The sequence below is a fragment of the Erinaceus europaeus genome, chromosome 3 (assembly GCF_950295315.1).
Source record: "Erinaceus europaeus chromosome 3, mEriEur2.1, whole genome shotgun sequence".
NCBI lineage: Eukaryota > Metazoa > Chordata > Mammalia > Eulipotyphla > Erinaceidae > Erinaceus > Erinaceus europaeus.
The window spans coordinates 118,486,860-118,514,753 of record NC_080164.1 but is presented as its reverse complement, the minus strand read 5'-3'; the positions used below and the strand labels follow the sequence as shown (position 1 = coordinate 118,514,753).

The window sequence follows — 27,894 nt, the reverse complement described above, 5'->3', positions numbered from 1 at the left end:
TCTTTATCATTAACAAATAAATCTTTTTTTTTTTTTAAAGAAAGCTATAGGTAGGTCAGATTCCAAAAGTGATTATCACACAGTTAAGACATATACAAGATTTTTGTCTTTTCCTTTTCCGCCTGGAAAAGTGAATTCTTCTATGCAAAAATACATTTTTATAAAAGCATGGGTTTTTAAAATAAAAAGAACATACCTGTTCCAGAATCATGGTATGCTGGGAGTTCATTAGTTTCTCAAATAATACTCTAGTTGAATTCAGGTCAATCCCAGGTATTTTGGGGCTTGTTTTGAAATGCTCATCAATTCTAAACAGAAAAGTGTATACAAAATAAAGTGAAGTAAACATTCTGACAGGAATCATAAGAATAATCTGTGCAAAGTGACTATGTTTTAATTTGACAAAGAAGACAATGTCCCCAAATACTGTATTTTGTGGGGAGCCTGGCAAAAAATATGGCTCTCTGAAATCCCTTTTTCAAAATCACCTTTCAGTTTTCAAGCCTTGCAAAGTTAACGTTTTTCTTACTAACATAAGGAAAACAATATATTCATATAAGAACTAATTGCACAACAGCTGTTTTTAACTTCTAGCAACGATCCCCCCCAACCTTATATATCGAAATTTCCCCCCATTTAGACTTAGAAGATGTTTCTTTAAATTCCTACTCTAGAACATACCATATATGTTAATAACAAAAGAACTACTTATTTGAAAAACAGGTTTCTGTTCGCAAGCAATGGGCATCTCAGCTACTTTCAATACCCTCTGACATAAATGTTGTGATTTACGAAAACATGAACAGAGTTTCCTACTTTTTAAATAAAATCCTAATTATGTGGTCTTATAAGAACATAAATGGTACCAACACAACGATTGCCACCTCAACATGCTTCACCTCAGACTGTATCCAGAGACTTCACATGTGGAATGACAACCCTTCAGCTTCATTACTCGGGTGAGACCTTTCTTTTTATAGTACACTCTAATTTCATCTCAGGTGGTTCACTTTCTAACAAAGTCCCATAACCTAGATATACACCAGTTTCTGTGAGAGAGAGCTTATGTGCACATGTATCCATAAACTACTGCAAAATATATACCTGAAAGCAGAAGTACACTAGAGTTTGCAGTGAGTACCTCCCTAACACTTCCTCTCCACTATTCCAAGCTTGGGATCCATGATTGCTCAACAAATTGTTTGGCTTCATATGTTAACTCTCTTTTCAATCACCAGGTTCCAGATGCCACCAGGATGCTGGCCAGGCTTCCCTGGATTGAAGACCCCACCAAAGTGTCCTGGAGCTCAGCTTCCCCAGAGACACACCTTACTAGGGAAAGAGAGAGGCAGACTGGGAGTATGGACCGACCAGTCAACGCCCATGTTCAGCGGGGAAGCAATTACAGAAGCCAGACCTTCTACCTTCTGCAACCCTCAACAACCCTGGGTCCAGCTCCCAGAGGGCTAGAGAATGGGAAAGCTATCATGGGAGGGGGTGGGTTATGGGGATTGGGTGGTGGGAATTGTGTGGAATTGTACCCCTCCTACCTTATGTTTTTGTTCATTAATCCTTTCTTAAATAAAAAATTAAAAAAAAAATAACATAAATGGTCAGGCCAAGAGGAGATGCTTGAGCTTTGTTTGTTGCTACACTTCTCAAAATAAATGTGCCCCAAACATGGAAGCTACATGCTTGAGGTGACTCCTACTATGTTAAGAGCAGAAAGAAGCCATCATTGCTTTGGAAAACGGGGTTTCCTTTCCTCTCACTTGGTTTCCAGTGATGCATTCTGCCTGTGTGGGAGCAGGATTCCTGAAACCACACAGATGTCTGTTTAAAAAAAAAAGTCTTCATTGACAACTCTAAGGGATGTGTGGCACTAAAGGTGCATCACCTAGCATAACCTTCATAGGTGTTCTCCTTCCAGAGCACAGTTTCTTGAGATCAAATGAGCTTGGCCATGTTCAGGGTGGTATAGCTGTAGACAAGATAGCAGTTTCTTATCCTTATACAGCTGGCCTCAGGGGCTGGACACTTCGCTGGGCATTTGGGGCTGAGATGCATGGTAGCCCCCGTATCCTGTACCCACCCCCCTGCCAGCTGGATACTCAAACCCTCAGCAGTCCTAAAAATTGTCCTCCACACATTGTGGACTATCCCCATGGCAGCTAAACCACACTGAGAACCACTGTTCTAACATACCAGTATCAGCACAATTAGGAACACTCAATATACAACCAGGAAAGGGCTAAGTAAGGGGTATGAAATTAATTAGAAAGACTTGTTCCAGATTTCCCTGTGCAAAGTAGATGGCTTTGCAGTCTCTAGATGGAACTGCAGAAAGTTTCGGAAACGACTTCTCAGCCCACTGGGGATATGAATTCATTCACACACAGGTCTCAAGTCTGAGTCTCCTTAAGAACTCAGAACCTGGTCATTGGCAGAAAAGAGCTCAGAGATAGCCAGAAATTGGGGTCACTAGAGATCAAATTCCACAGCAAAGCCCTCCTCCTCCATCAAGTTCCTGAGGGAAATATTCCTTCAAGGAGGAAGGACAAGCAGAGAAACTCTATTTACTGCTCAGGAGGTCAGTCCAGATGTAATTTCCTAGGAAGCAGGGCTGCACCTGAGTCAAAGAAACACCCAAAACTTCACTAGGACCTTCCCTAAAGTCATTCATTTTAAGAAAAAAAAAAAGGGGGGGTGAGTAGACCAAAGGAACCAAGGAAGTTAAAGGATTAAGAGCCTAAACACAGGTAATATACTGCATAGTGGTTATGACACTTTCGAATAACCTGAAACTCTTTCACTGAACCACCAACTCTTTAAGCAATCCAACTTCTTCACAAATCATCAGCTTCTAGGCTAGATGAAGGCAAGTCACCACCAAAGAAAATGGAAGCCATTTACAGCCCTTGCTGACTATGTATATGTACCATACAGATACATATGTGGGGGTTTGTTTGTGTTGTGACTATAAATCACTTACTTTTTTTCTAGAAAACTTCCATTCCAACACGCTGCAGAAGATAGTATCTGAACAACACCACTGCCCAGAAAGAAAAAAATAAAATGAGGTAAGTCTTTAATAATGACAAAATAAATGATTGTCTAGACACCTACAACAAACAGATTACACATCTACCCCGAACGTCTTTGTTATTGTTGTGGTGGTGGTTATCAGGACTATAGCTGGGGTTCAGTGCTTACACAACTCCACAGTTCCCAGAGACCATTTTTTCCTTTTTATTTCTGTTTTAAATAGAGGGTGAAAGACAAAGAAAAATAGAGACAGAGAGAAGAGAAATACCTGCAGCACCGCTCCACCACTTTACCAGACGTGACTGTAATCCCCTCCCCAACCATGCACTTCTCACCTTAACCAGAAGGCTCAGGTCCCTGACTGAGACCTTGAAAACTATCACTTTGCCCAGAAGCTGTATAGAATTAGCACTCACTCCACACATTTTTAGTTTCTCCACGAAAGTGGAGGTAGTGGTTCTGCTACTAATTTGCAGAGGTGATTTCTGTGTTTAGGAAATGGCAGTTCAGTCTCTCTTTGGGTTTCTTTTTGTGTGTTTGAAGGTCAGGCTGGATGGATCTTAAGATGCTGGCGGTTGAGGAATGATGTCCCAGATCATTATCAGAGGCAAATGTTCATTCATTCAGGAGCTCTGATGTTCTCTTTGTAACTTTAACACAACGACATTCTTGTCCATTTTGATACAAGATAGGATGTTTCTAAAGCAAATATGTATTTTTCAAGACTTGACGTGGCTAATAAAGAACTTCTATTATTGAGACCTTCGTGTAGTACCTACCATGTGTAAGGACCTAGGTTCAAGTCTCTGGTCCTCACCAGCACGGGGAGAGCCTGACATTGACGGAGCAGTGCTGTGGCTATCTCTCCTACCTGTCCCTCTCTATTTAGCTGTTTCTCACATATATTTAAAAAATGGCCAGTAGGAATGGGGGACCTGTGCAGGCACCAAGGCTCACTGCTAACCCTGGGGGCAACAAATAGATAAGAAGACAGAGAAACCCTAGTGTCATGGTCCCGACAAGACACTGCTATGCCCCCTACCCCCACCCCAAAGTCCTTTCCCTGCTTTGTAACTAGCTTGAATCCTCTGGCAAAGCCACAGTAGATGAGAAGGATTCTGTCACATCAGTCACTCCAGCACATCCCAAAGACTCCCCAGTGAGCTTCAAAACTTAGGTCTTGGGTATCTGTCTCCCAACAGTCGAAGCTACGAAGCAAGATGCCCTATGCACATTTCTGAGAACAATCTCCACTTAGTATGCAAGGCCCACTGTGTTCAGCCCCAAGAACTAGACTCTGTATGAAATGGAAATGCTGAGGGCAGCCAAGGAAAACACGGAAAGATACACACAAATTCTCCTTTAAGAAGCTTGATGAAAGGTCTCAATCCTTCCCAGTGGATGCTTCTCTCTACTGACTATTGCACTACCATCTCAACTAGTCACTCTGAATGTAAAATGCTAGAGATTCATTTCTTACTAGGTAAATATCATCTGCCTTAGATTTGGCATGCTCTGAAGCATCTACTACATTAAGGAATTCTTGGGATGAAATAACAGTAAAACCAAGCTCTCTTAGTCAGCTTAGGCCTTTCCCATTCTGAATTTTTAAGATTTTTCTCTGAAACCAGACAGACATAGAAAATATTTTGTGAGGGAAAGAAGGAACAGAGTCTTATGCTAACTGGGGCTAAGGATATAATAACTAAATAATAAATAATAAGTAAATGTGTGGGGCAAAAAATATATAAACATTCTCTAAAACTTAAAACACTATTTATAATCACAGCCTCAATAAACAAGGAAGGAGGGCTGGGGAGACTGCATAATACTTATGCAAAAGACTTTTATTCCTGAGGCACTGAGGTTCCAGGTTCAATTCCCCACACCACCATAAAACCAGAGCTGAGCAATGCTCTGGTCTTTCTCTATATGTCTTTCTCTCTGTATCTCTCTCACATTAAAATAAAATATCTTAAAAAAAGGGGGGGGGTCGAGCGGTAGTGCAGCGGGTTAAGTGCATGTGGCACCAAGCACAAGGACTGGCATAAGGATCCCGGTTCGAGCCCCCGGCTCCCCACCTGCAGGGGAGTCGCTTCACAGGCGGTGAAGCAGGTCTACAGGTCTACAGGTCTGTCTTTCTCTCCCCCTCTCTGTCTTCCCTTCCTCTCTCCATTTCTCTCTGTCCTATCCAACAATGAACGACATCAACAATAACAATAACCACAACAAGGCTACAACAACAAGGGCAACAAAAAGGGGGAAAATGGCTTCCAGGAGCAGTGGATTCATGGTGCAGGCACTGAGCCCCAGCAATAACCCTGGAGGCCAAAGGAAAAAAAAAAGGAAGGAAAAAAAAAACCAGTAAGCCAGAAAGTTCCAAAAGGCTTTGTTGTGAACGACTGACAAGGAACCACCACATACTTGATCGTATTTGCACTGTTGTGTTCTGAGAGTTTCTGTCTCCAAACTGCTATTGTTTCGTCATTTATTAGACTGGTATAGTGTGCTTGGTTCACAGTTCTGAAGTCAACAGCAGGAGAAGAGTTCTGGGGGGTTAAGTAGAACAGTAAAAGAAAAAAAAATTACTTAACAGCTGAAATACCAGAATTAAGAACACAATGTTTTTCTATTTTTTTTTTTAACTACGGCATGATTTATGTGGGTAGCACTTCTTCCTCAAATGGCAATGAATGAGACTGCCAGCTTCACTCCCTCATCATTAATGAGTTCTACAAATAGTTATTTTATTTTCAATTTTTTTGCCACCAGGGTTATCACAGCACTACAAATCTACCACTCCCAGGAGCCTTTTTTTTTTTTTTCTTCATTCTTTAAATTTTTATTTGACAGGACAGAAACTGAGAGTAGAGGGGGAGACAGAGAAAGAGAGAGAAAGACAAACACCTGCAGACCTGCTTCATTGCCCTGGAAGTACCCCCCTTCAGGTGGGGAGCAGGGGCTCAAACCCAGGTCCTATGATGATATGTGTGTTTAACCAGGTGCACCACTGGCCCTGCCCTCAATATTTAAAACTCTTTGCTGATGTGATATTACATCTCTTTGGATTTTTAGTTTTTAAATTTGGTTCTATGGAATGAAAGCCGGGGCCATGCACATGTGATAACTGAGCCACCTATCTGGCCCAATTTTCTTGGAGATAAAGAGAAAGACAGCTGGGAGAAAGACCACAGCACTGCCTCTCCACTCACAGAGCTTCCCGTTGCTGTCCAGTGTCCCCATGTGGCACCAGGGTCTCACAGTGGCAGGTATATGCCCCACCACTAAGGCACCTTCTGGGTCCCATCAAATGTTTTTGTTGTTGTTGTTGTTGTTGTTATTCAACCATCTATAACTTTTTTGCTAACCCTTTTATATAACTTTGGGGTGAGGGGTGAAATCTCTTCTCTGGAAGAGCTTATTTATCAGTAGAGGGGTAAGCTTTGACTTGGCTAGTGTTACAGATATTTTCCACACACTGGTTTTTTTTTTTTTTTTGCATTTATTTATTTATTAACCAGAGCACTAATATGCTATGACTTCTGGCAATGCAGGGGATTGAACCTGGGACTTCAAAGTATGAGACTTTGTTTATTTGCATAACCATGATGCTATCTGCCCCCCACACTTTGCTTTTTATTATTATAAGAATGTGCACGATTACTGCATGTTTGGGTATAGCCAGGTCTCCTTCTATGGCTTCTGTACTCACACCATTTTGGAAAGGCCTCTGTACTGGCTCCTTTTGGGTACCTCACCTAGAAACAGCTCAGCTGGTCTCTCAGCCATCCAGCTGGCGGCCTCTGGCTCTGAGCCACAATGGTTCCTACTGAAATCACAGCACAGCACTATCATGCAGGAACAGTGTGCGTTTCCAAGTGGTCAAGTGCCAGGCAGTGGCAGAGTGTTTCTAGAACTGAAAAGCCCCCCCACCCCACTTCCATGGCTACTCCCTTCTCTCCCAACCCATTCTGCTTCCCTTGCTATGACCTGAGGCCCGTCCAGGTTCCTTAAGAGAGGCCAGAACCAGTGCACTGCCTGTGCTTGCCTAAGGACTGGCTGAAGCAAGGGGGTGGGGCGTATTGTGGGTTAAAATGAAGAGAGGGGAAACAGAACAAGAACAAAGGCAGGTATGGGAGGCAGAGAGCAAAGCTGTGGTGCTGGCTTCAGATAGAGCCTCTACGTCCCGGAAGTGGGAATGAGTTAAAGCCCTAATAAATAGATATCTGTGCCCCTCATCTACCCCCCACCTCTACCAGAGCAAGACTGGAGTGTTATCCTCCCACCACAGAGGTGCAGGGGATGTGAGGGAGGGTGAGCGTGTGCTGTGAGCATACTGTACGTGACCGAGCATACCAAAACACTCAGAAACCTCTTTTATATATACATTATACCCTAAACCATACCAAAGCATCCCTTCAAAGTTCTCAAGCAGAGCTGGAGAGATAGTACAGTGGTTATGCAGAAAGACTCATGCTGGGGCCATGTGGTGGCACACCTGGCTGAATGCACATAACAATGCACAAGGATCCAGGTTCAACCCCCCAGTGCCCATCTGCAAGGGAAAAACTTCATGAATGGTAAAGCAGGGCTGCACGTGTCTTTCTCTTCTTTTTCCCCCCTCTACCACCCTTCCCCTCTGGATTTCTGTCTTTATCCAATTAATAAGATAATTCAAAAAGATTTTTTAAAAAAGAAAAATGTTCACACCTGAGGTGAAAGTGTCCAGGTTCAGTCCCTAGCACCACCATAAGCAAGACCTGAGCAGTGCTCAGATAAGGAAAAGTAACAGTAACAATAATAATAAAGTTCTCAATTACCTAAGATTCATTGCAACTTCATAGGCAGGGATAGAACCGGAAAGTCAAATAATGCCAAAAACTCAGTATAAACACCCTCCAATTGCTTTTGGAACAAATATGATGAATATAAATCATTTTAAATTGCCAGTTAGAATTCTACAATTAAAATGTCAGGAAAATTATTAGCACTCTAAGGGCTCAACATGGAGATAAAGATAACTTCTTCAAGGTTTGACTCGCTGATTTTTAGTCAGATCAAATTGGTAGAAGCAGAGAGAAATGTTGATCACATGCAATTAATTACATATTAAAGCAAACACTGGTATGTTTTAATATGCAATTAATTACATATTAAAGCAAACACTGAGATACCAGCAGTATCTCAGAGTCAGAAGTGCTTACCTCAAATTTGGAGCAAAGTACAAAAGTTTGGTCTCCTCCAGAGAAGATCTGCTTCACAATATGATACTTAAAACGATCTGTCAAAAAAAAAAAAATGAAAAAAGAAAAAAATTCAGTAGCACACTTTTCAATAATAAAAGTTTTTCCTCAGTCTCCTGTTCTAATAGCTCAAGATATGTCTAACAGTGGTTTCCTGTCTGTTTTAATGATGCCAGAGAAGTCAGAAGCCTTCTCTCCAGGCTCTGCCCAGGACTGTTTCTATTCAACTAAAAATAAGTAAAAAAATGGAACCCTCTGCTCCAAGCCTACCTCCACCCCCTCCCCCAGTGCCAGCTAATCCTGACCTCATTTCCAGCTTGCATTCTAATTCTGTTCTGCAGCTGACTTGAAACTTAAAAGAGTAGCTACTATAAAGCAGTAGCAGACATCTAAAAAAGTATTCAACATCTGAGTATGGTGATCCCCAGCCCCTTAGGGGTAAGTCTGCCCCAAAAGACTTCTAGTTCCTCTCTCTGCTTTACCTCCTATCTTATGTCCAGAGGGCATTCTAAACCTACCAGACTATTTTTCTTTAATAGTTAAATTTAACTAATTTTGGCCACCAGGGTTATTGCTGGGGCTCAGTGTCTGCATGATTCCACCATGCCCAGTGGCCTTTTTTTTTTTTTTTTTTTTTTAATAAGGGGTGAGAGATAGGAGGAAAAGAGTGGAGCAGAGAGAGGAGAGACACTTGCAGCACTGCTCCACTTCTTGTCAAGTTGCTCCCTCTGGGCTTGAACCCATGTCCTTGTGCGTGGTAAAGTGTGTGTTCTACCAGGTGAGCCACCACCTGATGCCAATGCTTTTATCTCTGACCCACTGCTTCCTAATCCCCATCCTTTTCTTCCTATCTCCCAACGCACGGTGCATTCTCTATGACTGGGCACCCCCTAAAGCATCAGCAGAGCAGTGCTCCTGGAACTGTCCAATTCCTCAGTACTTGCCTCTGTCCACTTCCTCACAGACTCTACTAGCTAACTGCAAGACACAGCTCAATCTTTCCCAAGCCGGAATACTCCTGGATGCCTTCCACTATGAGCTCACATCACCATGGAGGTTCCTAAAGCACTAGCTTTTATAGAGTGAACTGAAATACACTTACTTACATTCTAAAACCATTTTGGCAAACATCCAAGCACAGTTTATGATCACATGAATTAGGCTGCCATTGGGTTAAACTTCAAAACTCTGTGGCTCCAACTTAAACTCTAAAACGTTTGAGCTTTCAAATGGGTACCGTTCTTAATTCCATAGCATGAGAACAAGAACCATGGAGAAAAAGAACTTACAGATGACAGAGAAGAAGTGCCAAGCTGTTCTTTCACTTTTGAGAACACTGCCAAAAAATGTTTGCATTTTCAGTTCCACTACATTTGTGGAAATTCATATTTTCATTCCATAAATATTTATTGAGCAAGAAGTCTGTGCTACTCACTAGGTTTATAAAGAAAGACAAGTGTGTTGTTAAGTTTCTTTTAATCCAGTAGGAAATTTATATAACTATTGCTTTAAACAATATTGATAAGCCCTACATGTGTCACTTCACAGTCTTCAAAATGAAAAAAATTAATTAAATTAGAATGCATTTCCTTTTGAGTAGCTCTCCAAATCCAATCAGCCCCTGGATTTATTATAAGTCACTCATGGTGAATGACTGTCTTGTTCCGATTTCCAGTGAAAAAGACAGTGTTATATTTGACTAGTTTTTAAGAGAAGGTTAAAAAAAAAAAAGGCATAAGGCAAATAGTCTCTTAGTTTGACCAAAAGAGCAAAAGCAAAGTAACAGAAAGTAACACAGTACAAGCATTAAGACCATAGGCTTCTTGTAAAGGGAGGTGGGCTTGGGTTTAAATCCTGCCTCCAGAATCCCTTTCATCCTGGGTAACTTTCTTATCCTCCATAACACTCAGTTTCCTTATTTCCAACATAGGGAAAAGTCACTAATTCTTCAGACTGTTCTGAATCTTAGCATAGTGCTAGAACGTGGTTAAGCACCCATTGAACACAAAGTGTATCACTAGCAATGATAGCAAATAGAATTCATACACCATCATAAGGTTCTTTGGGCCCAAAACAATGTTCTTGGCTTTATTTCTTCTCTGGGGTCTAAGCACAGAGACTTCTATATAGTAAGTATTCAAACGTGTGTTAACTGATGTTAGAGGACAAGAGCTCATCTAGTCATCTTCCCCCAAAAGGCCCCAAGGTAGACTGACATGGGTTTCATGGAGAAAACCGTGGTCACAAGTGCTGGGCAAGCCCCTCTTACCAGCTCGGGCAGAGAGCTGGCCGCTGTGGGCGGCCCAGAACCCTTTCACAGGAGACGGGCACTTCACGTTGCAGGTGTGTCCGGTTCCTAACTGACCTTTTGCTCCACAACCAAATGCATAGATGAGTCCAGAAGAAGGCACAAAGGCTAGGGTGTGCTGTCTGGAGAGAAAAAAAAAAAAAAAGGCTTGAACTTGTCAGCAAGGTTTCTTCAAATCTCACTGCTGCATACAATCATGGCAACCCCTTGTGGGCAATGCTGGAAAGACACTCTGTGTTTACATGCCACTCTTTTCCCAGTAGCTGGCAATTCAGGCTTTATCTCCCTCTTCCTAATGTGTTTTATTTTTATGAGAGATACAGAAAGAAAGAGACACTCAGAGAGAGACCAGAACACTGCTTATCTCTGGCTGATGGTGGTGCTGGGTGTTGAACCTGGGAGCCTCAGGCATGAAAGTCTTTTGCAGAACCATTATGTTGTCTCCCCAGCTCCTACAATCCAGAAATGATTCCCCTCCAGCACCCTGGCTGTGGGGGAATGTGACCAAGCAGGGCAAGAGATGACTGGCCTGGCAGTTTGGGTCCTGCGACTAGAGCAGAGCAGCCGGACCCAGGGAGAATTCCAAGCCCTTTGAGGCTCTCTCACTTCCAAGTCTCTCCACCAGGCTGCTCCTCTTCCTCCTCAGGAAGTCAGCCCCCCCTCCCTACTGGTTGGCTTCCTTCCTTGCCACACAGGACTTAGATCTGACTTGCTCCCACCCCTCCCTCGGTGAGCAGGCTGGCGGTAGTCCTGTGTTGCTGCATTCTCTACAGGTACAGATACAGCTCCTGGGACGCGGGGGACTTGTGAAGTTCATCCCAGAACTCACCTGCCACATGCGATCTGAGTCACCTCACTGCCCATCAGTTCGAGCACTCTCCTTGGGTTGACCTCGTCGTTCATGGAGTCATGCCCAAGCTGCCCACAGGAGCCAGCACCAAAGGTGAATACGCCTCCGCTCTGGCAAGGAACAACACACGTGTGTGAACGCACTGCTGAGGCCCCCTCTTCTGAGACCCACTACTGTTCAAAAGCAGTGACACAGTGCATGGCAGGGAGCTAGGCTCGGCTGAGGTGTGGCCGAACACTTCTCTGGGACAGTCCTTGGATGGAAAAAATGGTAAACAAGGAACTCCAGGCTATGTCTTTATAGAGTACTTGCAGCAGTGCTCAAGGGAAAAGGTCCCATTTGTACATGTTTGAAACTGCTTCAAATTATAAGGAGGAGATAGGTTGGTGAGTTTCCAGTAGAGAACACATATTACTATGCACGAGGACACAGGTATAGGTCTGTGGTCCCCACATGCAGGGGAAGCTTCACAAGTGATGGGCAGTGCTGCAGGTGTCTCTCCTTTTCTCTCTCTCTCTCTCACTCCCTCTCTGTCTCTCTCTTCAAAACATGGCTTCCTGGGAAAGGAAGACAGCATAATGGTTATGCAAAAAAGGCTTTCAGGCCTAAAGCTCTGAGCTCCCCGGTTCAATACCCAGCACCACCGTAAGCCAGAGGTAAGCAGGGCTCTGGTTAAAATGGAGGGAAGATAGAAAAGAATAAAGGAGGAAGGAAGAAATAAATAAAGAATAAATAAAGAAATAAAAAGAATAAAGAATAAAGGAGGGAGGAAGAAAGAATAAAAGGAAGAAAGAAAGGCAGACTTCTGGGAACTGTAGAACTGTATAGGCACTGAACTCCAGTGATAACCCTGGTGGCAAAAAAAGAAAAAAAAAGTTTACAATGATGTTAGGAAGCAACATCAAAGGAAAAAAAGACAAAGAAAGACAAAATAAAATGATTCTGTATAACTATTCATAGATAAGAAATTAAACATTCAACAAACTTTGGCAAGATTTTCTTTTTTTCTCTTTTAGATTTCTTTTTTGAACAGCCGTACTTGAACAAATGCTGGGGCAACTTACCAAAGTGAATCTCTAACAGTATTTGCTCAACATGAAAACATATCTCTTCTCTGTGACTGTTTTAGAAGCAGCAGAAAAAAATGGGTTGATAATTTTAAAACATGAATCACACTGTACTTTCCTTCTTACATATTTAAATGGCTTGCTTTAAAGGCAGAATGCTGCTATCTATACTAAAACTTACGAGTATTTATATTCAGCTATTTTTAAACACCAGAGCTAATCTCTCTAAAAGATGTTATTAAAAATAATCAAGGAGGGGACCGGGTGGTGGCGCAGAGGGTTAAGCGCAAGTGGCGCAAAGCGCAGGGACAGGCGTAAGGATCCCGGTTCGAGCCCCCGGCTCCCCACCTGCAGGGGAGTCGCTTCACAGGCGGTGAAGCAGGTCTGCAGGTGTCTATCTTTCTCTCCCCTTCTCTGTCTTCCCCTCCTCTCTCCATTTCTCTCTGTCCTATCCAACAACGAATTGCGTCAACAAGGGCAATAATAATAGCCACAACGAAGCTACAACAAGGGCAACAAAAGGGGGGAAAAATGGCCTCCAGGAGCGGTGGATTCATGGTGCAGGCACCAAGCCCAGCAATAACCCTGGAGGAGGAAAAAAAAATCAAGGAAGCACTGGAGAAATAGTATAGTGGTTATACAAAAAGAATTCCATCGTTGAGACTCTGAGTTACTAGGTTCAACACCCACCACTCCCATAAGTCAGAGCTGAGTAAATACTTTGGTTAAAAAATAATCGATGGGCAAGGTAGAGGTACACCCAGTGGAGTGCACAGTTTATCATATGCAAGGAGTGAGGTTCCTGCGGGGGAGGGGGGCTTCAAGAGCAGTGGAGCAGTGCTGTGGGTCTCTCCTCTCTGTCTCTGTCTTCAATCTTCTCTCCCTCTCTGTCTCTGTCTCTCATCCTCCATTTAAAAAAGTCACAGGAATAGTGGTAGAACTGTGCAGGCACCATGCCCCAGAAATAATCCTGGTAGCATTATATATATATATATATATATATATATATATATATATCGATAGATAGATAGATAGATATAGATAGATAGATATAGATAGATAAAATCAAGCAATAGCAGCCATCCAAGCCTTGGCCTTGCCCAGCACTGGAGCCCCAGAACAAACCAGAATACTCCAAGCCCCTTACTTTTGTGAGGACTGCTGTGTGCTCCTCTCCACAGCTGATGTAGACGACTTTTTGTGTTCGCAGGAGCTTCACGTGGCAAGGAGACTCTCGATCTAGAAAGAAAGAGCTTCATGGTGCCACTCTTCACCTCTAAGATTAAATGGACACAGCTACCCCTGTGTGAATGTGGGGTGCCTCTGGGCCCCTAACACTGTCCATTTCCGGCAAGCATTACCACTCAGATGTCTCATTTTCAACGTTTAATTTCACTCTTGGATGCCTAACTCACAGCTTTCCCAGCCCCATCTACCCACCCCACAACACACACACATACTTTTTCTCACTCCATAAATAGCAACTTTATTCTTCCAACATTTCCTCTTATTGTTTCAAACCACACAAGAAGCAAAAGCAATGCACGCCATCTTAAAAGTATATTCAGAGTCGGACTGCCTCCAGATTGGCCTTCCAGCTTCCCCTTGGCCTGTGCTCGCCTATGGACATGGAGCCCTCTTCTCCTCAGAAAGCTCATCAGTGTCTTCTGGTCACTGAGAGGAGATGAGTCCTCCATGGGACCCCACACAAGTGGGCGGCCACCCCCTCTCAGCATTGCCACTGTCCCAGTCTCGGCCTCACACACACGGTGTGTTTCTGCTCACTGGTAAGCAGTCTCTACTGAGCTGAGTCAACTTGCTATCTGTTATGGCCACTGCTGGCCCCTTAGGGCCTAACATGGGGTTGGCAGATAGCAGGTGCTCAGGAAGTACGGACAATGTACCCTTCTGAATAGGAGATGTGGGAGGGGGACACCCACCTTCTTCATCACTGAGCCCCAGCTGCCCTGCGTTGTTCATTCCCCAGCCAAACACAGCTCCTGAGAGGGACAGGGCAAAGCTGTGAGCGCCTCCAGCAGCCACCTGGGCCAGGGGGATGCCCTCCAGGGAGCGCACCCTCTGCGGGCTGGCCTGGGAGGGGAACTCCTTGCCCAAGCCCAGCTGCCCATGGCTGTTCTTGCCCCACGTGAAGAACTGCCCATCTGCAACAAGAAAAAGGTGACTGAAATTACAGTGCCCAATACCCATATACCCCACCCCACCCCTCCGTGCAGACACCCAGCCAGAGCATTTCTTGCTGTAAGAGGGCAACGCCTCCTTCCCTCTTGACAGGGAGAGAGGTCAACTTCGTTTTATGACCCCTCAGAGGCAACTTTGTTTTTGTTTTATTTTTTTAAGAAATGATTTTTTTCATTTTATTTTATTGATTGGACAGAGATAGATTGAGGGGGGAGATATGAGAGAGAGAGAGACAGAGAGAAACCTGCAGCACTGCTGCACTACTGGTGAAGTTTCTCCCCTGCAGATGGGGACCAGGGGCTTAAACCTGGGTCTTTGGGCACTGTAATGTGTGCACTCAATCAGGTGCTCTACTGCCCAGTCCCCAAAGGCAATTTCTTTTATTATTATTATTTTTTTATATTTATTTTCCCTTTTGTTGCCCTTGTTGTTTTTCATTGTTGTTGAAGTTATTATTGTTGTTATTGATGTTGTTAGATAGGACAGAGAAATGAAGAGAGGAGGAAAGACAGAGAGGGAGAGAGAAAGACAGACACCTGCAGACCTGCTTCACCACCTTTGAAGCAACTCCCCTGAAGGTGGGGAGCTGGGGGCACAAACTGGAATCCTTGCTGGTCCTTGTACTTTGCACAATGTGCGCTTAACCCACTGCGCTACCGCTGACTCCCACCGAAAGGCAATTTCTTACCAGCTGCGAGAGCCAAGCAGTGCCAGTTGCCACAGGAAACTTGCAATATCGTCTGCTGGTTCAGCTTCTGTATTAACCTAAAACAGAGAAGACTTTCTCATAAAGAAGCACATTCACCAATAATACCAAGAAGTGATCTCAACCAGAAACAGTTGCTATAAACACCACCAGCTCCCTAAATCGATTTTTAAAATCAAACATATAATATAGGATAGGCCTTTATGAGGTCTTCCGTAACCTCCTGACTCTATGGCATGGCAGTTGTTAGAACACACACACACACACACACACACACACACACACACACACACACCCCTCTTGAGCTTTTTACCAAACTCTGCTGATTCTAGCTGTCATTTCTCATTCTGGTACCAGTGGAGGGAGCTGGTGAGCAGGGGTGCTGGCAGAACAGGCAGGACTCTGGTCTCTCACTGGCTGTCACAGCAAAAAGCAGGCACCCTGCGGCCACTCCACCCTGGGTTTATTTCACATCCTCAAGGACTGAAAGCAGCTGCTCCCACAGCCGTCTTCAGAGACCTGATCCGCAATGGACAAGAGGCAGAAGCAGCCCACGTGCCCATCAGCAGGTGAAAGGGTGAACAAAATGCATACAAACACGAAGAGGGAGACTAATCAGTCAGAAAAAGGTAAGAAGTTGAGCCAATAGGAGAGGAGGAGGTGGTGCCAGGGTAAAGCACACAACTTGTGGGTTCAAGGCCATAAGTTCCAACTCTAGTCCTTGGTACTGCACGTGCCAGGGTAATGATCTGCTTCTCCCTCTCGTCTTCTTTTTCTCTCATATACAAATAAATAAAGGGGGGTAGGTGGTGGTACACCCAGTTAAGCACACATTTCCATGGGCAAGGACCCAAATTTGAGCCCCTTCCCCACTGGCAGGGAAGACACCTCATGAGCAGAGAAGTAGGTCTGTAGGTATCTTCCTTTCTTTTTCCCTAACTCCCCATTCCTTCTCAATCTCTCTCTGTCCTATCAAATAAAGTAGGAAAGAAAGAAATAAAAAAAGAAAAATGGCCACCAGGAATGGTGACTTTGTAGTGCTGGCACAGAGCCCCAGTGATAACACTGGTGGCAAAAATAAAATAAATCCTTTTAAAAAAATAACAATAAGAGCATCCAGGGGCCAGGTAGTGGTGCACTTGATTGGGCACACATATTATAGTGAGCTAGGACCCAGTTTCGAGCTCCCTTTCCATACCCCCCCTGCAGGAGGAAAGCTTTGCGAGTGGTGAAGCAGAGCTGCAGGTGTCTCTGTCACTCTCCCTCTCTATCGCCCTCTTCCCTCTCAATTTCTGGCTGTCTCTAACCAGTAAATAAATAAAGATAAGAAAAAAATTTTAAAGAGCATCCCAGGAGGTGGCACAGTAGGTAAAGTGGTGGTTTCTCAAATATAATGTTCTGAGTTCTGTCCCTGGAATCGCATGTGCCAAAGAGATGTTCTCTCCCTACTCTATCCCCCATTAATAAATTAAAAACTGCAGAGAAAAGAGAATTGTGGCATATGCTTAAACATAGGTGAAACTTGAGAACATTACGTTAAGAGTCACACTCCAGTCACAAAACAAAATTATCCAGAGTGGCGAAATTCACGCAAATAGCCAATGATTGGGGAAAGAAGAAAATGGAAACATTTTTCTCTGCAAGATCAAAATGTCATGGAGCTTTATCACACAACAAAGCGAATATACTTGACATAACGGTACCATGCACTAAAATGGCTCAAATGGTAAATTTTATGTCAGGTCTGCTCAACCACAGTAATAATAATAATAATAATAATAATACAGACAGTGGCTCCAAGACTCTGAGGATGGTAAAGAAAAGAGTCCCTGTGAATAGCTTTACAGATCACACTCCTCAGCACAGTATTCTTGGGCAAGTCAGAGGTAAGGGCCTCCTTCCTAGCACTGTGATGAGAATTTAATGAAGAAACGTGTGCACACTGTTCAGCACTGCCCGGCAGAGCTGGGTCACCTGGGGTATTTCCTGCTATGTTAACAGCTCACAGGTTGCCAGGATTCTCTTCATTAAGTGCGAACCTTGGGGACAAATGAGTCACACACACAGGCACCCTCACCAGGGTACCTTAGAAAACAGACATCTCACAGGGTTATGGGTAGGCATAGAGTTATAAGTAGGCGTTGCTTTTGTTCATGTTTTCTTTTCTTGCACAGAAAATAGTTATAACAACATTTGCAGATGAATTCAGTACCAAAGAGCACCCAAATACTTCCCATTGTGATATCTACAGGATCCTGTGCTATTGTTAAGGATAATGCAGAGAAATTCTTTGGACCTAGTCATCCCTACTGACAACATCTGGCAAAGCCCTAGTAACATCTGAGTTGCTCCTCGTGGGTGTGCCCTTGTCTGTGGAGACTGTGACTCCACCACCACAATCAAGGCACTTCCGGGACGGATTCCAGGTGATGTGCTTCTGGAAGGACTATGCCTCCGCCCAGGCCCCTGCCCCTGGCAACTATTCATCTAGACTCCTGTCAGTCCAAGAAAGCTGGCGGGGAGAGGAGAGTAGTTATTCAGCACACCTGTACAGGGCACAGGTGATACTGGAATGAATAAGCCCGCTCTGCCACCAAGAGCTCCCAGCTCTGATGGGGCTGGGTGGCCTTGCACCTCTTTGAGCACACAGGGTAAGTGTGTAAGGAACCAGGTTCAAACCACCGGTTCCCACCTGCAGGGGGAAAGCTTTGCAAACAGTTAAGCAGTGCTGCAGGTGTGCATCTCCCTCTGTATCTTCCCCTTCCTTGATTTCTGTCTCTGTCAAATAAATAGATAAAATATTTTTTAAAAAGAGCTCCTAGAGGGTCGGGTGGTGGCACAGCGGGTTAAGCGCACATGGCACAAAGTGCAAGGACCAGCCTAAGAATCCCGGTTCGAGCCCCTGGCTCCCCACCTGCAGGGGAGTCACTTCACGGGGCGGTGAAGCAGGTCTGCAGGTGTCTATCTTTCTCTCCCCCTCTCTGCCTTCCCCCCCCTCTCGCCATTTCTCTCTGTCCTATCCAACAGCGAAGGACATCAGTAATAACCACAACAAGGGCAACAAAAGGGGGGAAAAGTGGCCTCCGGGAGCAGTGGATTCATGGTGCAGGTACTGAGCCCCAGCAATAACCCTGGAGGCAAAAAAAAAAAAAAAAGATTTCCTAGCTCTGTACTGAAAATAGACATTAAATAAACAGTAATTAAATGAAAGAAAAATACTGATGGCTTCCTGACCTTAAGGTGTTCACCCAAAGAAGTCCACCTGAAAAGAACTTCAATGTCTTATTTTTTCAAACAGAAACAAAGAAGGAGAGAGAGACATACACACACCACAGCTCTGAAACTGCTACTTTAATGTAGTGGGGCCTGGGCTTGAACCCGGGTTGTACACATGGCAAAATAACGCACCATCCAAATGAGCTAAGTGAGCTATTTTGCTCACCCAACTTCAATATTTAGATGCTTCCTTGGCAGTGAAGCACCTGTTAGATATTGAACTCAGTCACAGAAGAATGATCTAAGAATTTTCTAAGTAGTCAAGAGACCCAAAACCATTTTCTCTTGTGTAAAGGGACATATGAGTACTTATTTTTCCATTTTAGCTCTTCAAAATACATATGGTAGCATTCTAGTGTAGTAAGTAGCAGGCCAACCTGCTAATTATAATGTAAAGTGCTTAACTGAATGCATGATTTAGCCCTGTAATTTCAAGTTCAAATGCAATCAATCCAGAATCTGAAAAGGATTTTTTTTTTTAACTTTTTGGAATTCAAATATTTTTTCAAGTACTCTACTAGCAACCAGACTGCTAAAATATAACCACTGAACAACTCAGAATTCTGAGCTGGACACAAATGCTTCTGCAAAGAGTCTGAGGTAGAGAATCAAAGGGTGAACTTCTTAGTTGAAGAACAAAAATGCAGCTGGCCACAATCTTCCTCCTCCTCTCAGCATAAATAGGGTTTTCTACTGCCATCATCAAACTGGCCTCAGTCAGCGGCCTTAGAATCTGGTACTCCCGCCAAGGAGCCTTTTATCAGACCTCTCAAAATGTACTCTTTTGACATAGAGAAGTGGTCTTTAAGTTTGTTGTGATTCTTTTAAATTTGTTGCTATCAGGCAGTTGAAAAATGTATAAAAGCAATAGCCCTAGTTTCTTCTGGGCTCAGTTTTTTTGGACATGAGTCCAATGAGTCAATAATGGTGGCATTAAATAAACACTGAATAAATACTGCTTCCTGCATAACTGTCTGGGGGTGTCCCATCTCTTGGGCTAAAAACCCAGTAACGGGCTGGGAGGTGGCACACCTGGTTAAGTGCACAAGGTACCAAGTACAAGGGCCTGGATTCAAGACTTGGCAGGGGGGCGAGCTCCACAAGTGGTGAGGCAAGTGCTGCAGGTGTCTCTCTCTCTTCCCCTTTCTATCTCCCCTCCCCTTCTCAATTTCTCTATCCTATCAAATACAGGCAAGAAAAAGGGGGGAGGGAGAGAATGGCTTCCAGCAGTGGATTTGTCATGCAAGCACTGAGCCCCAGTGATAACCCTGGTGACAATAAAAGCAATGGGAAAATAAATCTCGTAACGGGGTACGGTCTTTGTGACAAGTGTAAGATGGTACAGAGAACAGAAACTGAATGAAGGAAGCAGAACCACACAGCAAAGCAACCTCAGGAAATATATATATATATATATATATATATATATATATATATATTGAGGACCAGAGAGAGCTGAAAGCCTTCCCTGGATATCCTTACCTGGGCACCGCCACCGAGTCCTCAGTTGTCATCAGTCCCAGCTGGCCATCGCTCCCCGCGCCCCAGGAGAAGAGCTGGCCCTGGTCACTGAGGGCCAGGCTGTGGGACTCGCCGCACGCCACATGGACAATGTGCTGGTCTGCCAATGCTCCAATTTGCTCTGAAAGAGACCCGCCCAGAGGGGACAGGAGTTACAGAAGCACTGCCGAGCAGGTGCGCTTCTTATAGACAACCACTAACTGGGTATTAGTATTACTATTATTATTATTAATACTATTAATACTTTTGGCTTAGGGGTCCAAGTAGTGTGTACCTGTTTAAGTGCACATACTACCATGCACAAGGAGCTGAGTTCGAGCCCCTGGCTCCCCACCTGCAAGGGGCCAGTTTCACAAGCGGTGAAGCAGGTCTGCAGGTATCTTTCTCTCTCCCTGTCTCCCCTCCCCTTTGAATTTCTCTCTATCTTGTCAAATAAAGGGGGGAAAAAAGAGAAAAATGGTTGCCGTAGTACTGGCACCAAGCCCCAACAATAACCCTGATGGAAAGAAAAAAATATAGTGGCTTACTTATTTTATTTTTTTTAAATAATCATATTAAGGTAATGTTGGTGTATGAGGCTATAAACTCTAGGGGTACATTGCAAACATGTTGATGAGGTAGGTCACTACATTAAGTCTACCACCGAAACACCAGTGCCCATATCCCAAAGTCCACTGGCGCCATCTACCCCGTGCAGAGATGTGCTTTTTATAAAGATTCTGAAAGCTAGAGGTTGAGAGCCCATCCATGCTGGGGTCACACACATCGATGGGGGAACACACACCCCCAAGTGTTTTCTCTAGTACTCCTGTCCAGGGAAGAATTAGAGGGTCACTGGTCAGATAGGTTGAATCAGAGAGGTCCAAGTAGGAGCAGGAAAGAGGCACATTACTATAAGCTGAGGGGGACACAAACACACTTCTAAAACAACAACTACTACTTTGTCTCCTTGATTCCATCATGCAGTCTCACGTGTATCTAACAGGTGGTAGGAGTATTTTTCTCTGGGAAAACGATCCCCCTAAGGAAAGACCAGCAGGTATTCTGTGTTCCTCAAAGAAACATCAGCTTCCTGTTAGGTGAACAAATTTTTGCCTGCACACAGTTCCACTCTCCCCTTGGCACCTCAGTCTTAAATATAAAGGCTGGCCAAGAATCATAATGTATGAATAAATGAAGTACAAAACTAACAGAAGAAAATGAAATCATAGGGAGCAGACAGTGTCAGAAGGAAGTCACACAGGAGGAGTAATGGAAGGAAGGAAGAAATATTCAGGGAAAAAATTAATATGGAAAGTGAAAACATGACAGTATAAATTTTGTAAAAGAAAAAAAAAAGAAAAAGACCTTCAAAAACATAATTGGAAATTAGATTTGAAACTATCTAGGAAATAGTAAAATGGGGAGCGGGCAGAGATAAGAAATTAGGGGAAAGTTCCAACAGGTTCAACACCATCAGATTACACTCCTCTCTAGTAAAGGACAGTAGTTTGCAAAGAAAAAGGAAATATAAATTGATGAAGGAGCCTGTTGCCTCCTAGCTCCTGATAAAATCTGTATTCCTGTCTACAAAGTCCCTGAAATCACCCCCCCCTTTTTTTTGCCTCTATCATTTTATTTCAGTTAGCTCATATCACATAATTTCTAGTCTTTTACCTTCAAACTTACTAATTCCTGTCATCTCCATCCAAGCATGTCTTTTCCATTATTATTATCATCATCATCAATATCATCATCACCACCACCAGGACTGTCTCTGCGGCTTGGTGCTGGCACTATGAATCCACTGTTCCTGGCAGCCATTTTTTCCCCCTTTTCTTTACTGATAGGACAGAGAAAAAGTGAGAGGGAAGAGGGAAACAGAAATGGAGAGAGACTCAAACTTGAGTCCTTGTGCCTCTTTACCATGTGCACTTAACCAGGTGTGTCACCACCCAGCCCCCCCTTCCATTTTGATAATTTTATTGTTTTTTAATTTTATTTTTTTAGGCTTTTAAGTTTTATTCAATGGCAAGCTAGATTAGTCAAGAGAGAATTTAAAAAATTTATTTATTAATGAGAACGATAGGAGGAGAGAGAGAGAACCAGACATCACACCAGTACATGTGCTAATGGAGGTTGAACTTGGGACCTCATGCTTGAAAGTTCAGTGCTTTATCCATTGTGCCACCTCCTGATCACAAGAGAGAATTTTCATTACTTTATATCATCTGTTTCTTTGCAGAAATTTCTCATTTGTTTTGCTTGACTTTGAACCAGTTTGTCATAGCACTGCTATCTGAGCTGGGTCAGATAATCCCAAGCACTGTGCCATTCCAGCACTGGCTTCTGTCCAGTTTCTTCTTACACTAGGGAAAACTGTTCTAGGTTTTCATATACTGAGTGCTCTTGAATCATACTATCAACAAACTAAGAGTTATAAGACTATGGGGTTTTGGACCAGGTAGTGGTGGACCTACTTGAGTGCACGTCTTAACAATGCACAAGGACCCAAGTTCAAGTCCCCAGTCCCCACCTGCATGGGAAGAAGTTTACAAGTGGTGACACAGTGTTGCAGGTGTCTTTCTTTTTCTTTATCTCCCTCTTCCTGCTCTATTTCTGTCTCTACTAAATAATAAACAATTTAAAAGACTATGGTTCATATTTGAATCTACTGAAAAATGTTAGCAATTTCATTACTGTAAAGACAAAAACCTTTTTGTCACCAGGGTTATTGTTGAGGCTCAGTGCTTCAACACAACTCAGCTGTTTCCTGTGGCCTTTTTTTGTCATAGACAGCGAGACACAAGGAGAAATGGGGATAGGGAGATAGAAAAACAGATAGCCGCAGCACTGTCCCACCACTTGTGAGGCCTTCCCCTGTAGGTGGGGAATGGTAGCAATTCTGTTCTGGACAGGGGTCCTGTATGCCCAGTGGACAGGCCAGTCTGGAAGCTGGGTGGTGGTTTATTAATTCAGTTCTCAAGGTCATGTCTGTGCTAGTCAGAATCAGTTCCACACATACACACACACACACACACAGCTCAGGGGGATAGCTGAGGAGTTCACAGATGTCGACAGGGATGTTTTTCAGAGCTTCCTCTTAGCTGAAAATTCCCCCAAGATGTCCAGATTCCCAGGGCTCCTTTAAGCTCTCCTCAGGACCAAATAACAAGAGAGCCAGAGTGGGAAAGTGGCCAGCTTAGTGCCACTCCAGTTCGACTTTGAATCCTGCCCATCATTCCCAGTTCAACTTCCTTTGATTTTCAGAATCCTCAGAGGGGCCGGCAAAAAATAGCTCATGTGGATAGTGTGCTGCTTCACCATGTTCACAACCCACATTTGAGCCTGGCCCACACTGAAGGAAGTTCTGGTGCTGTAGTCTCAGTCTCTCTCTCTCTCTCTCTCTCTCTCTCTCCAATCTATCTCATATGAAAGAAAACAAATCTTTAAAAAAAAGAGTATTCTCCCTGCATAGTCAGAGATCTTAGTTAGCAAGTCTACTCCCAGATGCAGCAGGCCAGATGCACTAAATGGAGCAGGACAGAGAGAGGTCATGAAAGGAAAGAGGAGGGGAGATGACTATGTCTGTGTCATCCGCATCCACTGTCACAATAAAATCATCCACAGCAACTCAGGGACTTTCAGGAGCTCAGGAATTGCCAGTCAGATAGTTAGACACTTTTTAAAGAGGCTTAATAGAACAAGAATGCTGAGTTAGAAGACTGCCTTGTGGTTCTGGGAGAAAAGAGATCAGAAGAGACTTCTTTGGTGTTGACACAGTAGTGGGTAGAAGCTGGAGTGGGTAGAAGCTGGGATGACCAGAGGCCCAGGTATGATTCAAGACCCATCTGAGAAATCTGAGACCTTCACTGTTAAGTGCAAGATACAATTCCCTTAAGTTCAGCTCACATGTTCCTGTGGATCTGTCACAGAGCTTTTCTTTGCCGGTCTAGAGGCAGCACCTGCTTGGATACATTCGAGAAGGGGAGGGCAAGCAACAGGGAGTGGCTCATGCTGAAGCCACATCTGTGGCCAGTCTGTGAAGTCTTAACATGAAAGGACAAAGTCAGAATTTAAGGCCTTGCAAATGAGTGTCAAAGAAGCCATAAAGACAGTGCTACGATTCATCTTAAAAGCAAGGCAGTGGGGGTAGACACCATAATGGTTATGCAAAGAGACTCTCATGGCTGAGGCTCCAAAGTCCCAGGTTCAATCCCCCACACCACCATAAGCCAGAGCTGAGCAGTGCTCTGGTTAAACAAACAAACAAAAAACCAAGGCAAACTAGTTCCCTCAAAATCCCTGATGTGGAGGGAGTGGGGTACTCCTGGATATTCCAAAGTCTCATCATCCTTTTTGATAGGAATGGCTGAAATGGAGAAACTAAAATATTTTCTTCAAAGGAGGTATTTTTCAGAGCAAGAGGACTAGTCCACTTTGAAAGCAAATAATCTGTGTTAAACCTACTAACATGAATAGAACATTTACTCTCATCCAAAAGAAAAGCCTACACCTCCTACCCCTCCCCCCCCAGTTTTCACCACATGCTACACTTAACCCACCAACAGTATCCTACCTCCTTAGAGCTCAGATATTTTAGCTCTGACCTCCTTGGGAGGCAGCCAAAAACCCATGGACTGACCCCAAAAAAGAACAAAAGTCCCTCTATCCTGAGTCACAAAATATACTGAGAAGCTGGCATGTTTTAACTCTGAAATCCCAACAAGATACTTGCTACTCCAGTTCTTTTCAAAAGAGGTTGTGCAAAAAGTCTCTATTTTGGACTTCTCATTAAAACTGTGGCAAATGCAATTGTTATCTTTAATTAAATAAAAAGATACAGAAACAAAAATATGTTCATTTTCAGGGGGAAAAACGGAAAGATCTATAAGTGGAAGCTATGCTACAAGTCAATATAATATTCTTTCCCCCTACCCAAAAAAAAAAAGTAAAATGCAGGCACCCAATATTACATTGCACCTGTCAGCTCAGACACTCAGGCGGGCATTTCTCAACACTCCCCAGGCTCTAGGGTTTTGTATATTCTTTGCTCTAACATTTGAATGCCTATAAATGTATTCTATAAATATATATGAAATTTTATATAGAAATAAATATAAAATTTCCATATAGAGAAATATGTATCCAGTTGTTAAAATAAAATTCAGAAATACTGATAAAATGGTATCATACATCATAAATTTTAAAGTACAGTAATTAAAGCAGTTGATGCAGATTAGTATGAACACGACCACTATGGAAACGCATTCATGGCATTAAGTGGGAAAGAAAGTGACAGTGAAGTGCTATATGATTTCACTTCTAAAATTACAGGATGTTAGCACAGCAGGTTGGCGAAAAGCACAAGGACCGGCCGGGGAGTTGCTTCACTAGCGGTGAAGCTGATCTGCAGGTATCTCTGTTTCTCACCTCCTCTCTGTCTTCCCTTCCTCTCTCCATTTCTCTCTGTCCTATCCAACAACAATGACATCAATAATAACAACAATAATAACTACAACAATAAAACAATAAGGGCAACAAAAGGAAATAAATAAATATTTAAAAATCTTTAAAAAATAAAATTACATGATGCTATAAATACTGACAGAGCACCAGGTGGCAGCTCATCTGGGAGAGGACACATGTTACCTTGCTTGAGGACCTGGGTTTGAGCCCCCATTCACATGTTCAGACGGAGTTTTGGGAGCAGTGGAACAGTGTTATATTTGTCTATTCTCTCTGTATCTCTCTCCCTCTCTATCCCTGTCTCCCACCCTTAATCCAGATTAAAAAAAAAAAAAAAAGGCCACCAGGAACTGTGGAGTTATGCAGGCAGTGAGCCCCAACAATAATCCTGATAGCAAAAAACAAAATAAACATAGTAAAGAATATTTTTTCTTAGAAATCATAACATCCTTTGCTTAGTGTAGTATCATTCAAGAGCACTGTCTTCATTTTCTTCTTTTTGGTTATAAGTATTTAATTTGTGAAAAATATAAGTGTACTACTTTTGTAATATCTTAAATTATCTCCAAATTTTTACTAAAAGGACTCCTCTTAAACTTCCCAGTCTCAGACACGCATTATTTAACAACCCACACACCTTTTCATTCAATGTGATTTAACAACAGAAGACCATTGTTTTTTACTCTTTTAGAATGTATACTACCAGGGCCAGGTGGTAGTGCACCTGGTTGAATGCACATGTTACAAAGCACAAGGACCCAGGTTCAAGTCCTCAGTTCCCACCTGCAGGAAAAAAAACTTCACAAGCGGTCTACAGGTGTCTCTCCTCTCTCCCTATCTCACCCTCCACTCTCAGTTTCTCTGTCTAATAAATAAGTTGTATATATGAAAGTATGTTACCCTAAAAACAGTGGGCCCCTTTGGGGGCCCCCAAGGACCTTGCCCTCAGTGTGGATCAAGAATGGCAGAGAATGTTTGATCCTCTGAAGGGGGGTTGGATAATATACTCTATCTACCACCTGAAGAAGATGGGTCCTGAAATTGGAGCAACTCAGAATGTTCTTACTCATGACCACAGAATGTGAGTTCGGACCCACAGGGATGTAGAGGTTACATAGGCTCCTAAGCTGAATATGGCCCCCATATCAAATCGATATGGTTTACGGTCAACAATATTTATACACTTTTCCCATATTTGGGGCTACTCTCTTCCCTGTACCAGCTTTCTAGCCCTCTTTCCAGCCATGACATCATCTCCCTAGACAATAACTTGGGTCCACCTGCATATCAGATTTCAGGCTCAGGTAAAAACTAATAAAGTCATGGGCTCTTTGGAATATACCTAAAATAGACCTACTAGCTATTTCCAAAACAGAGACCCCAAATCTTCATCTGCAATATTCCAGCCTTTAGGTTCATGATTAATCAACAATCTGTATGGCTTTATATGTTAACTCTTTTTCAGCCACTAGGTTCCAGATGCTACCATGATGCCAACCAGACTTCCCTAGGCAGATGACCCCACCAGTCCACCAATGTGTCCTGGAGCTCTGCTTCCTCAGAGCACTGCCCTACTAGGGAAAGAGAGAGACTGGCTGGGAGTATGGATCAACCTGTCAACACTCATGTTCAGCGGGGAAGCATTAACAGAAGCCAGACCTTCCACCTTCTGCACCCCATAATGACCCTGGGTCCATACTCCCAGAAGGATAAAGAATAGGAAAGCTATCAGGGGAGGGGATGGGATACAGAGCTCTGGTGGTGTGATTGTAGTCCTCTTATCCTATGGTCTTGTCAGTTTCCATTTTATAAATAAATAAATAAAAATTTTATAAAATGTCACTATATGACCACAGTGTAAAATGAGATGTTTCTAGAGAGGGATGACTCCTACAAGTAGTTAACCTCACTCAATTTCATAGATTTGGATAAAATTTGTATCATCTCAGGAAAAACATCCTTGTATTGAAATTCATATGCTTTGCTTTTGGAATTAGAGCTCTCTGTCCATTTTCTCCTAAAATGCACATACACACAAAAACTCCAGTTAGATGGGACTAATGTGCAACCAGTTGTATATGCAACCTTAAAAAAAAAAAGTAGAGATACCTGAAAATGAAGAAGAAATGGGTAGCAAAAATGTATATGCTATGCTAACTCTAATCAGAGGGATGCTAAGTTTACTATATTCATATCAGGCAAGGTAATTTTCAAAGAAGTAAATGTTACTA

At 43.2% G+C, this 27,894-nt stretch overlaps 1 protein-coding gene and 1 long non-coding RNA gene across 8 annotated transcripts in view; one reads left to right on the top strand and one right to left on the bottom strand.

Moving 5' to 3' along the window:
• Positions 1–27,894, bottom strand: part of HERC3 (HECT and RLD domain containing E3 ubiquitin protein ligase 3) — a 109,854-nt gene that overhangs the window by 55,670 nt on the left and 26,290 nt on the right. For all 7 annotated transcript variants that reach the window (XM_060187796.1, XM_060187799.1, XM_060187798.1 and 4 more), the window contains 10 exons: positions 20,177–20,336; positions 15,401–15,477; positions 14,454–14,675; positions 13,661–13,752; positions 11,426–11,556; positions 10,558–10,718; positions 8,250–8,326; positions 5,470–5,594; positions 2,993–3,052; positions 197–308 (listed from right to left, as the gene is read on the bottom strand). In XM_060187796.1, the coding sequence (XP_060043779.1) occupies positions 197–308; positions 2,993–3,052; positions 5,470–5,594; positions 8,250–8,326; positions 10,558–10,718; positions 11,426–11,556; positions 13,661–13,752; positions 14,454–14,675; positions 15,401–15,477; positions 20,177–20,336 (1,217 nt within the window). The remainder of the gene's footprint in view (positions 1–196; positions 309–2,992; positions 3,053–5,469; positions 5,595–8,249; positions 8,327–10,557; positions 10,719–11,425; positions 11,557–13,660; positions 13,753–14,453; positions 14,676–15,400; positions 15,478–20,176; positions 20,337–27,894) is intronic.
• On the top strand, positions 197–27,395 carry LOC132537526 (uncharacterized). The gene is made up of 3 exons (XR_009548993.1): positions 197–320; positions 3,004–3,080; positions 27,129–27,395. It is a non-coding gene; the product is annotated as an uncharacterized LOC132537526 (long non-coding RNA).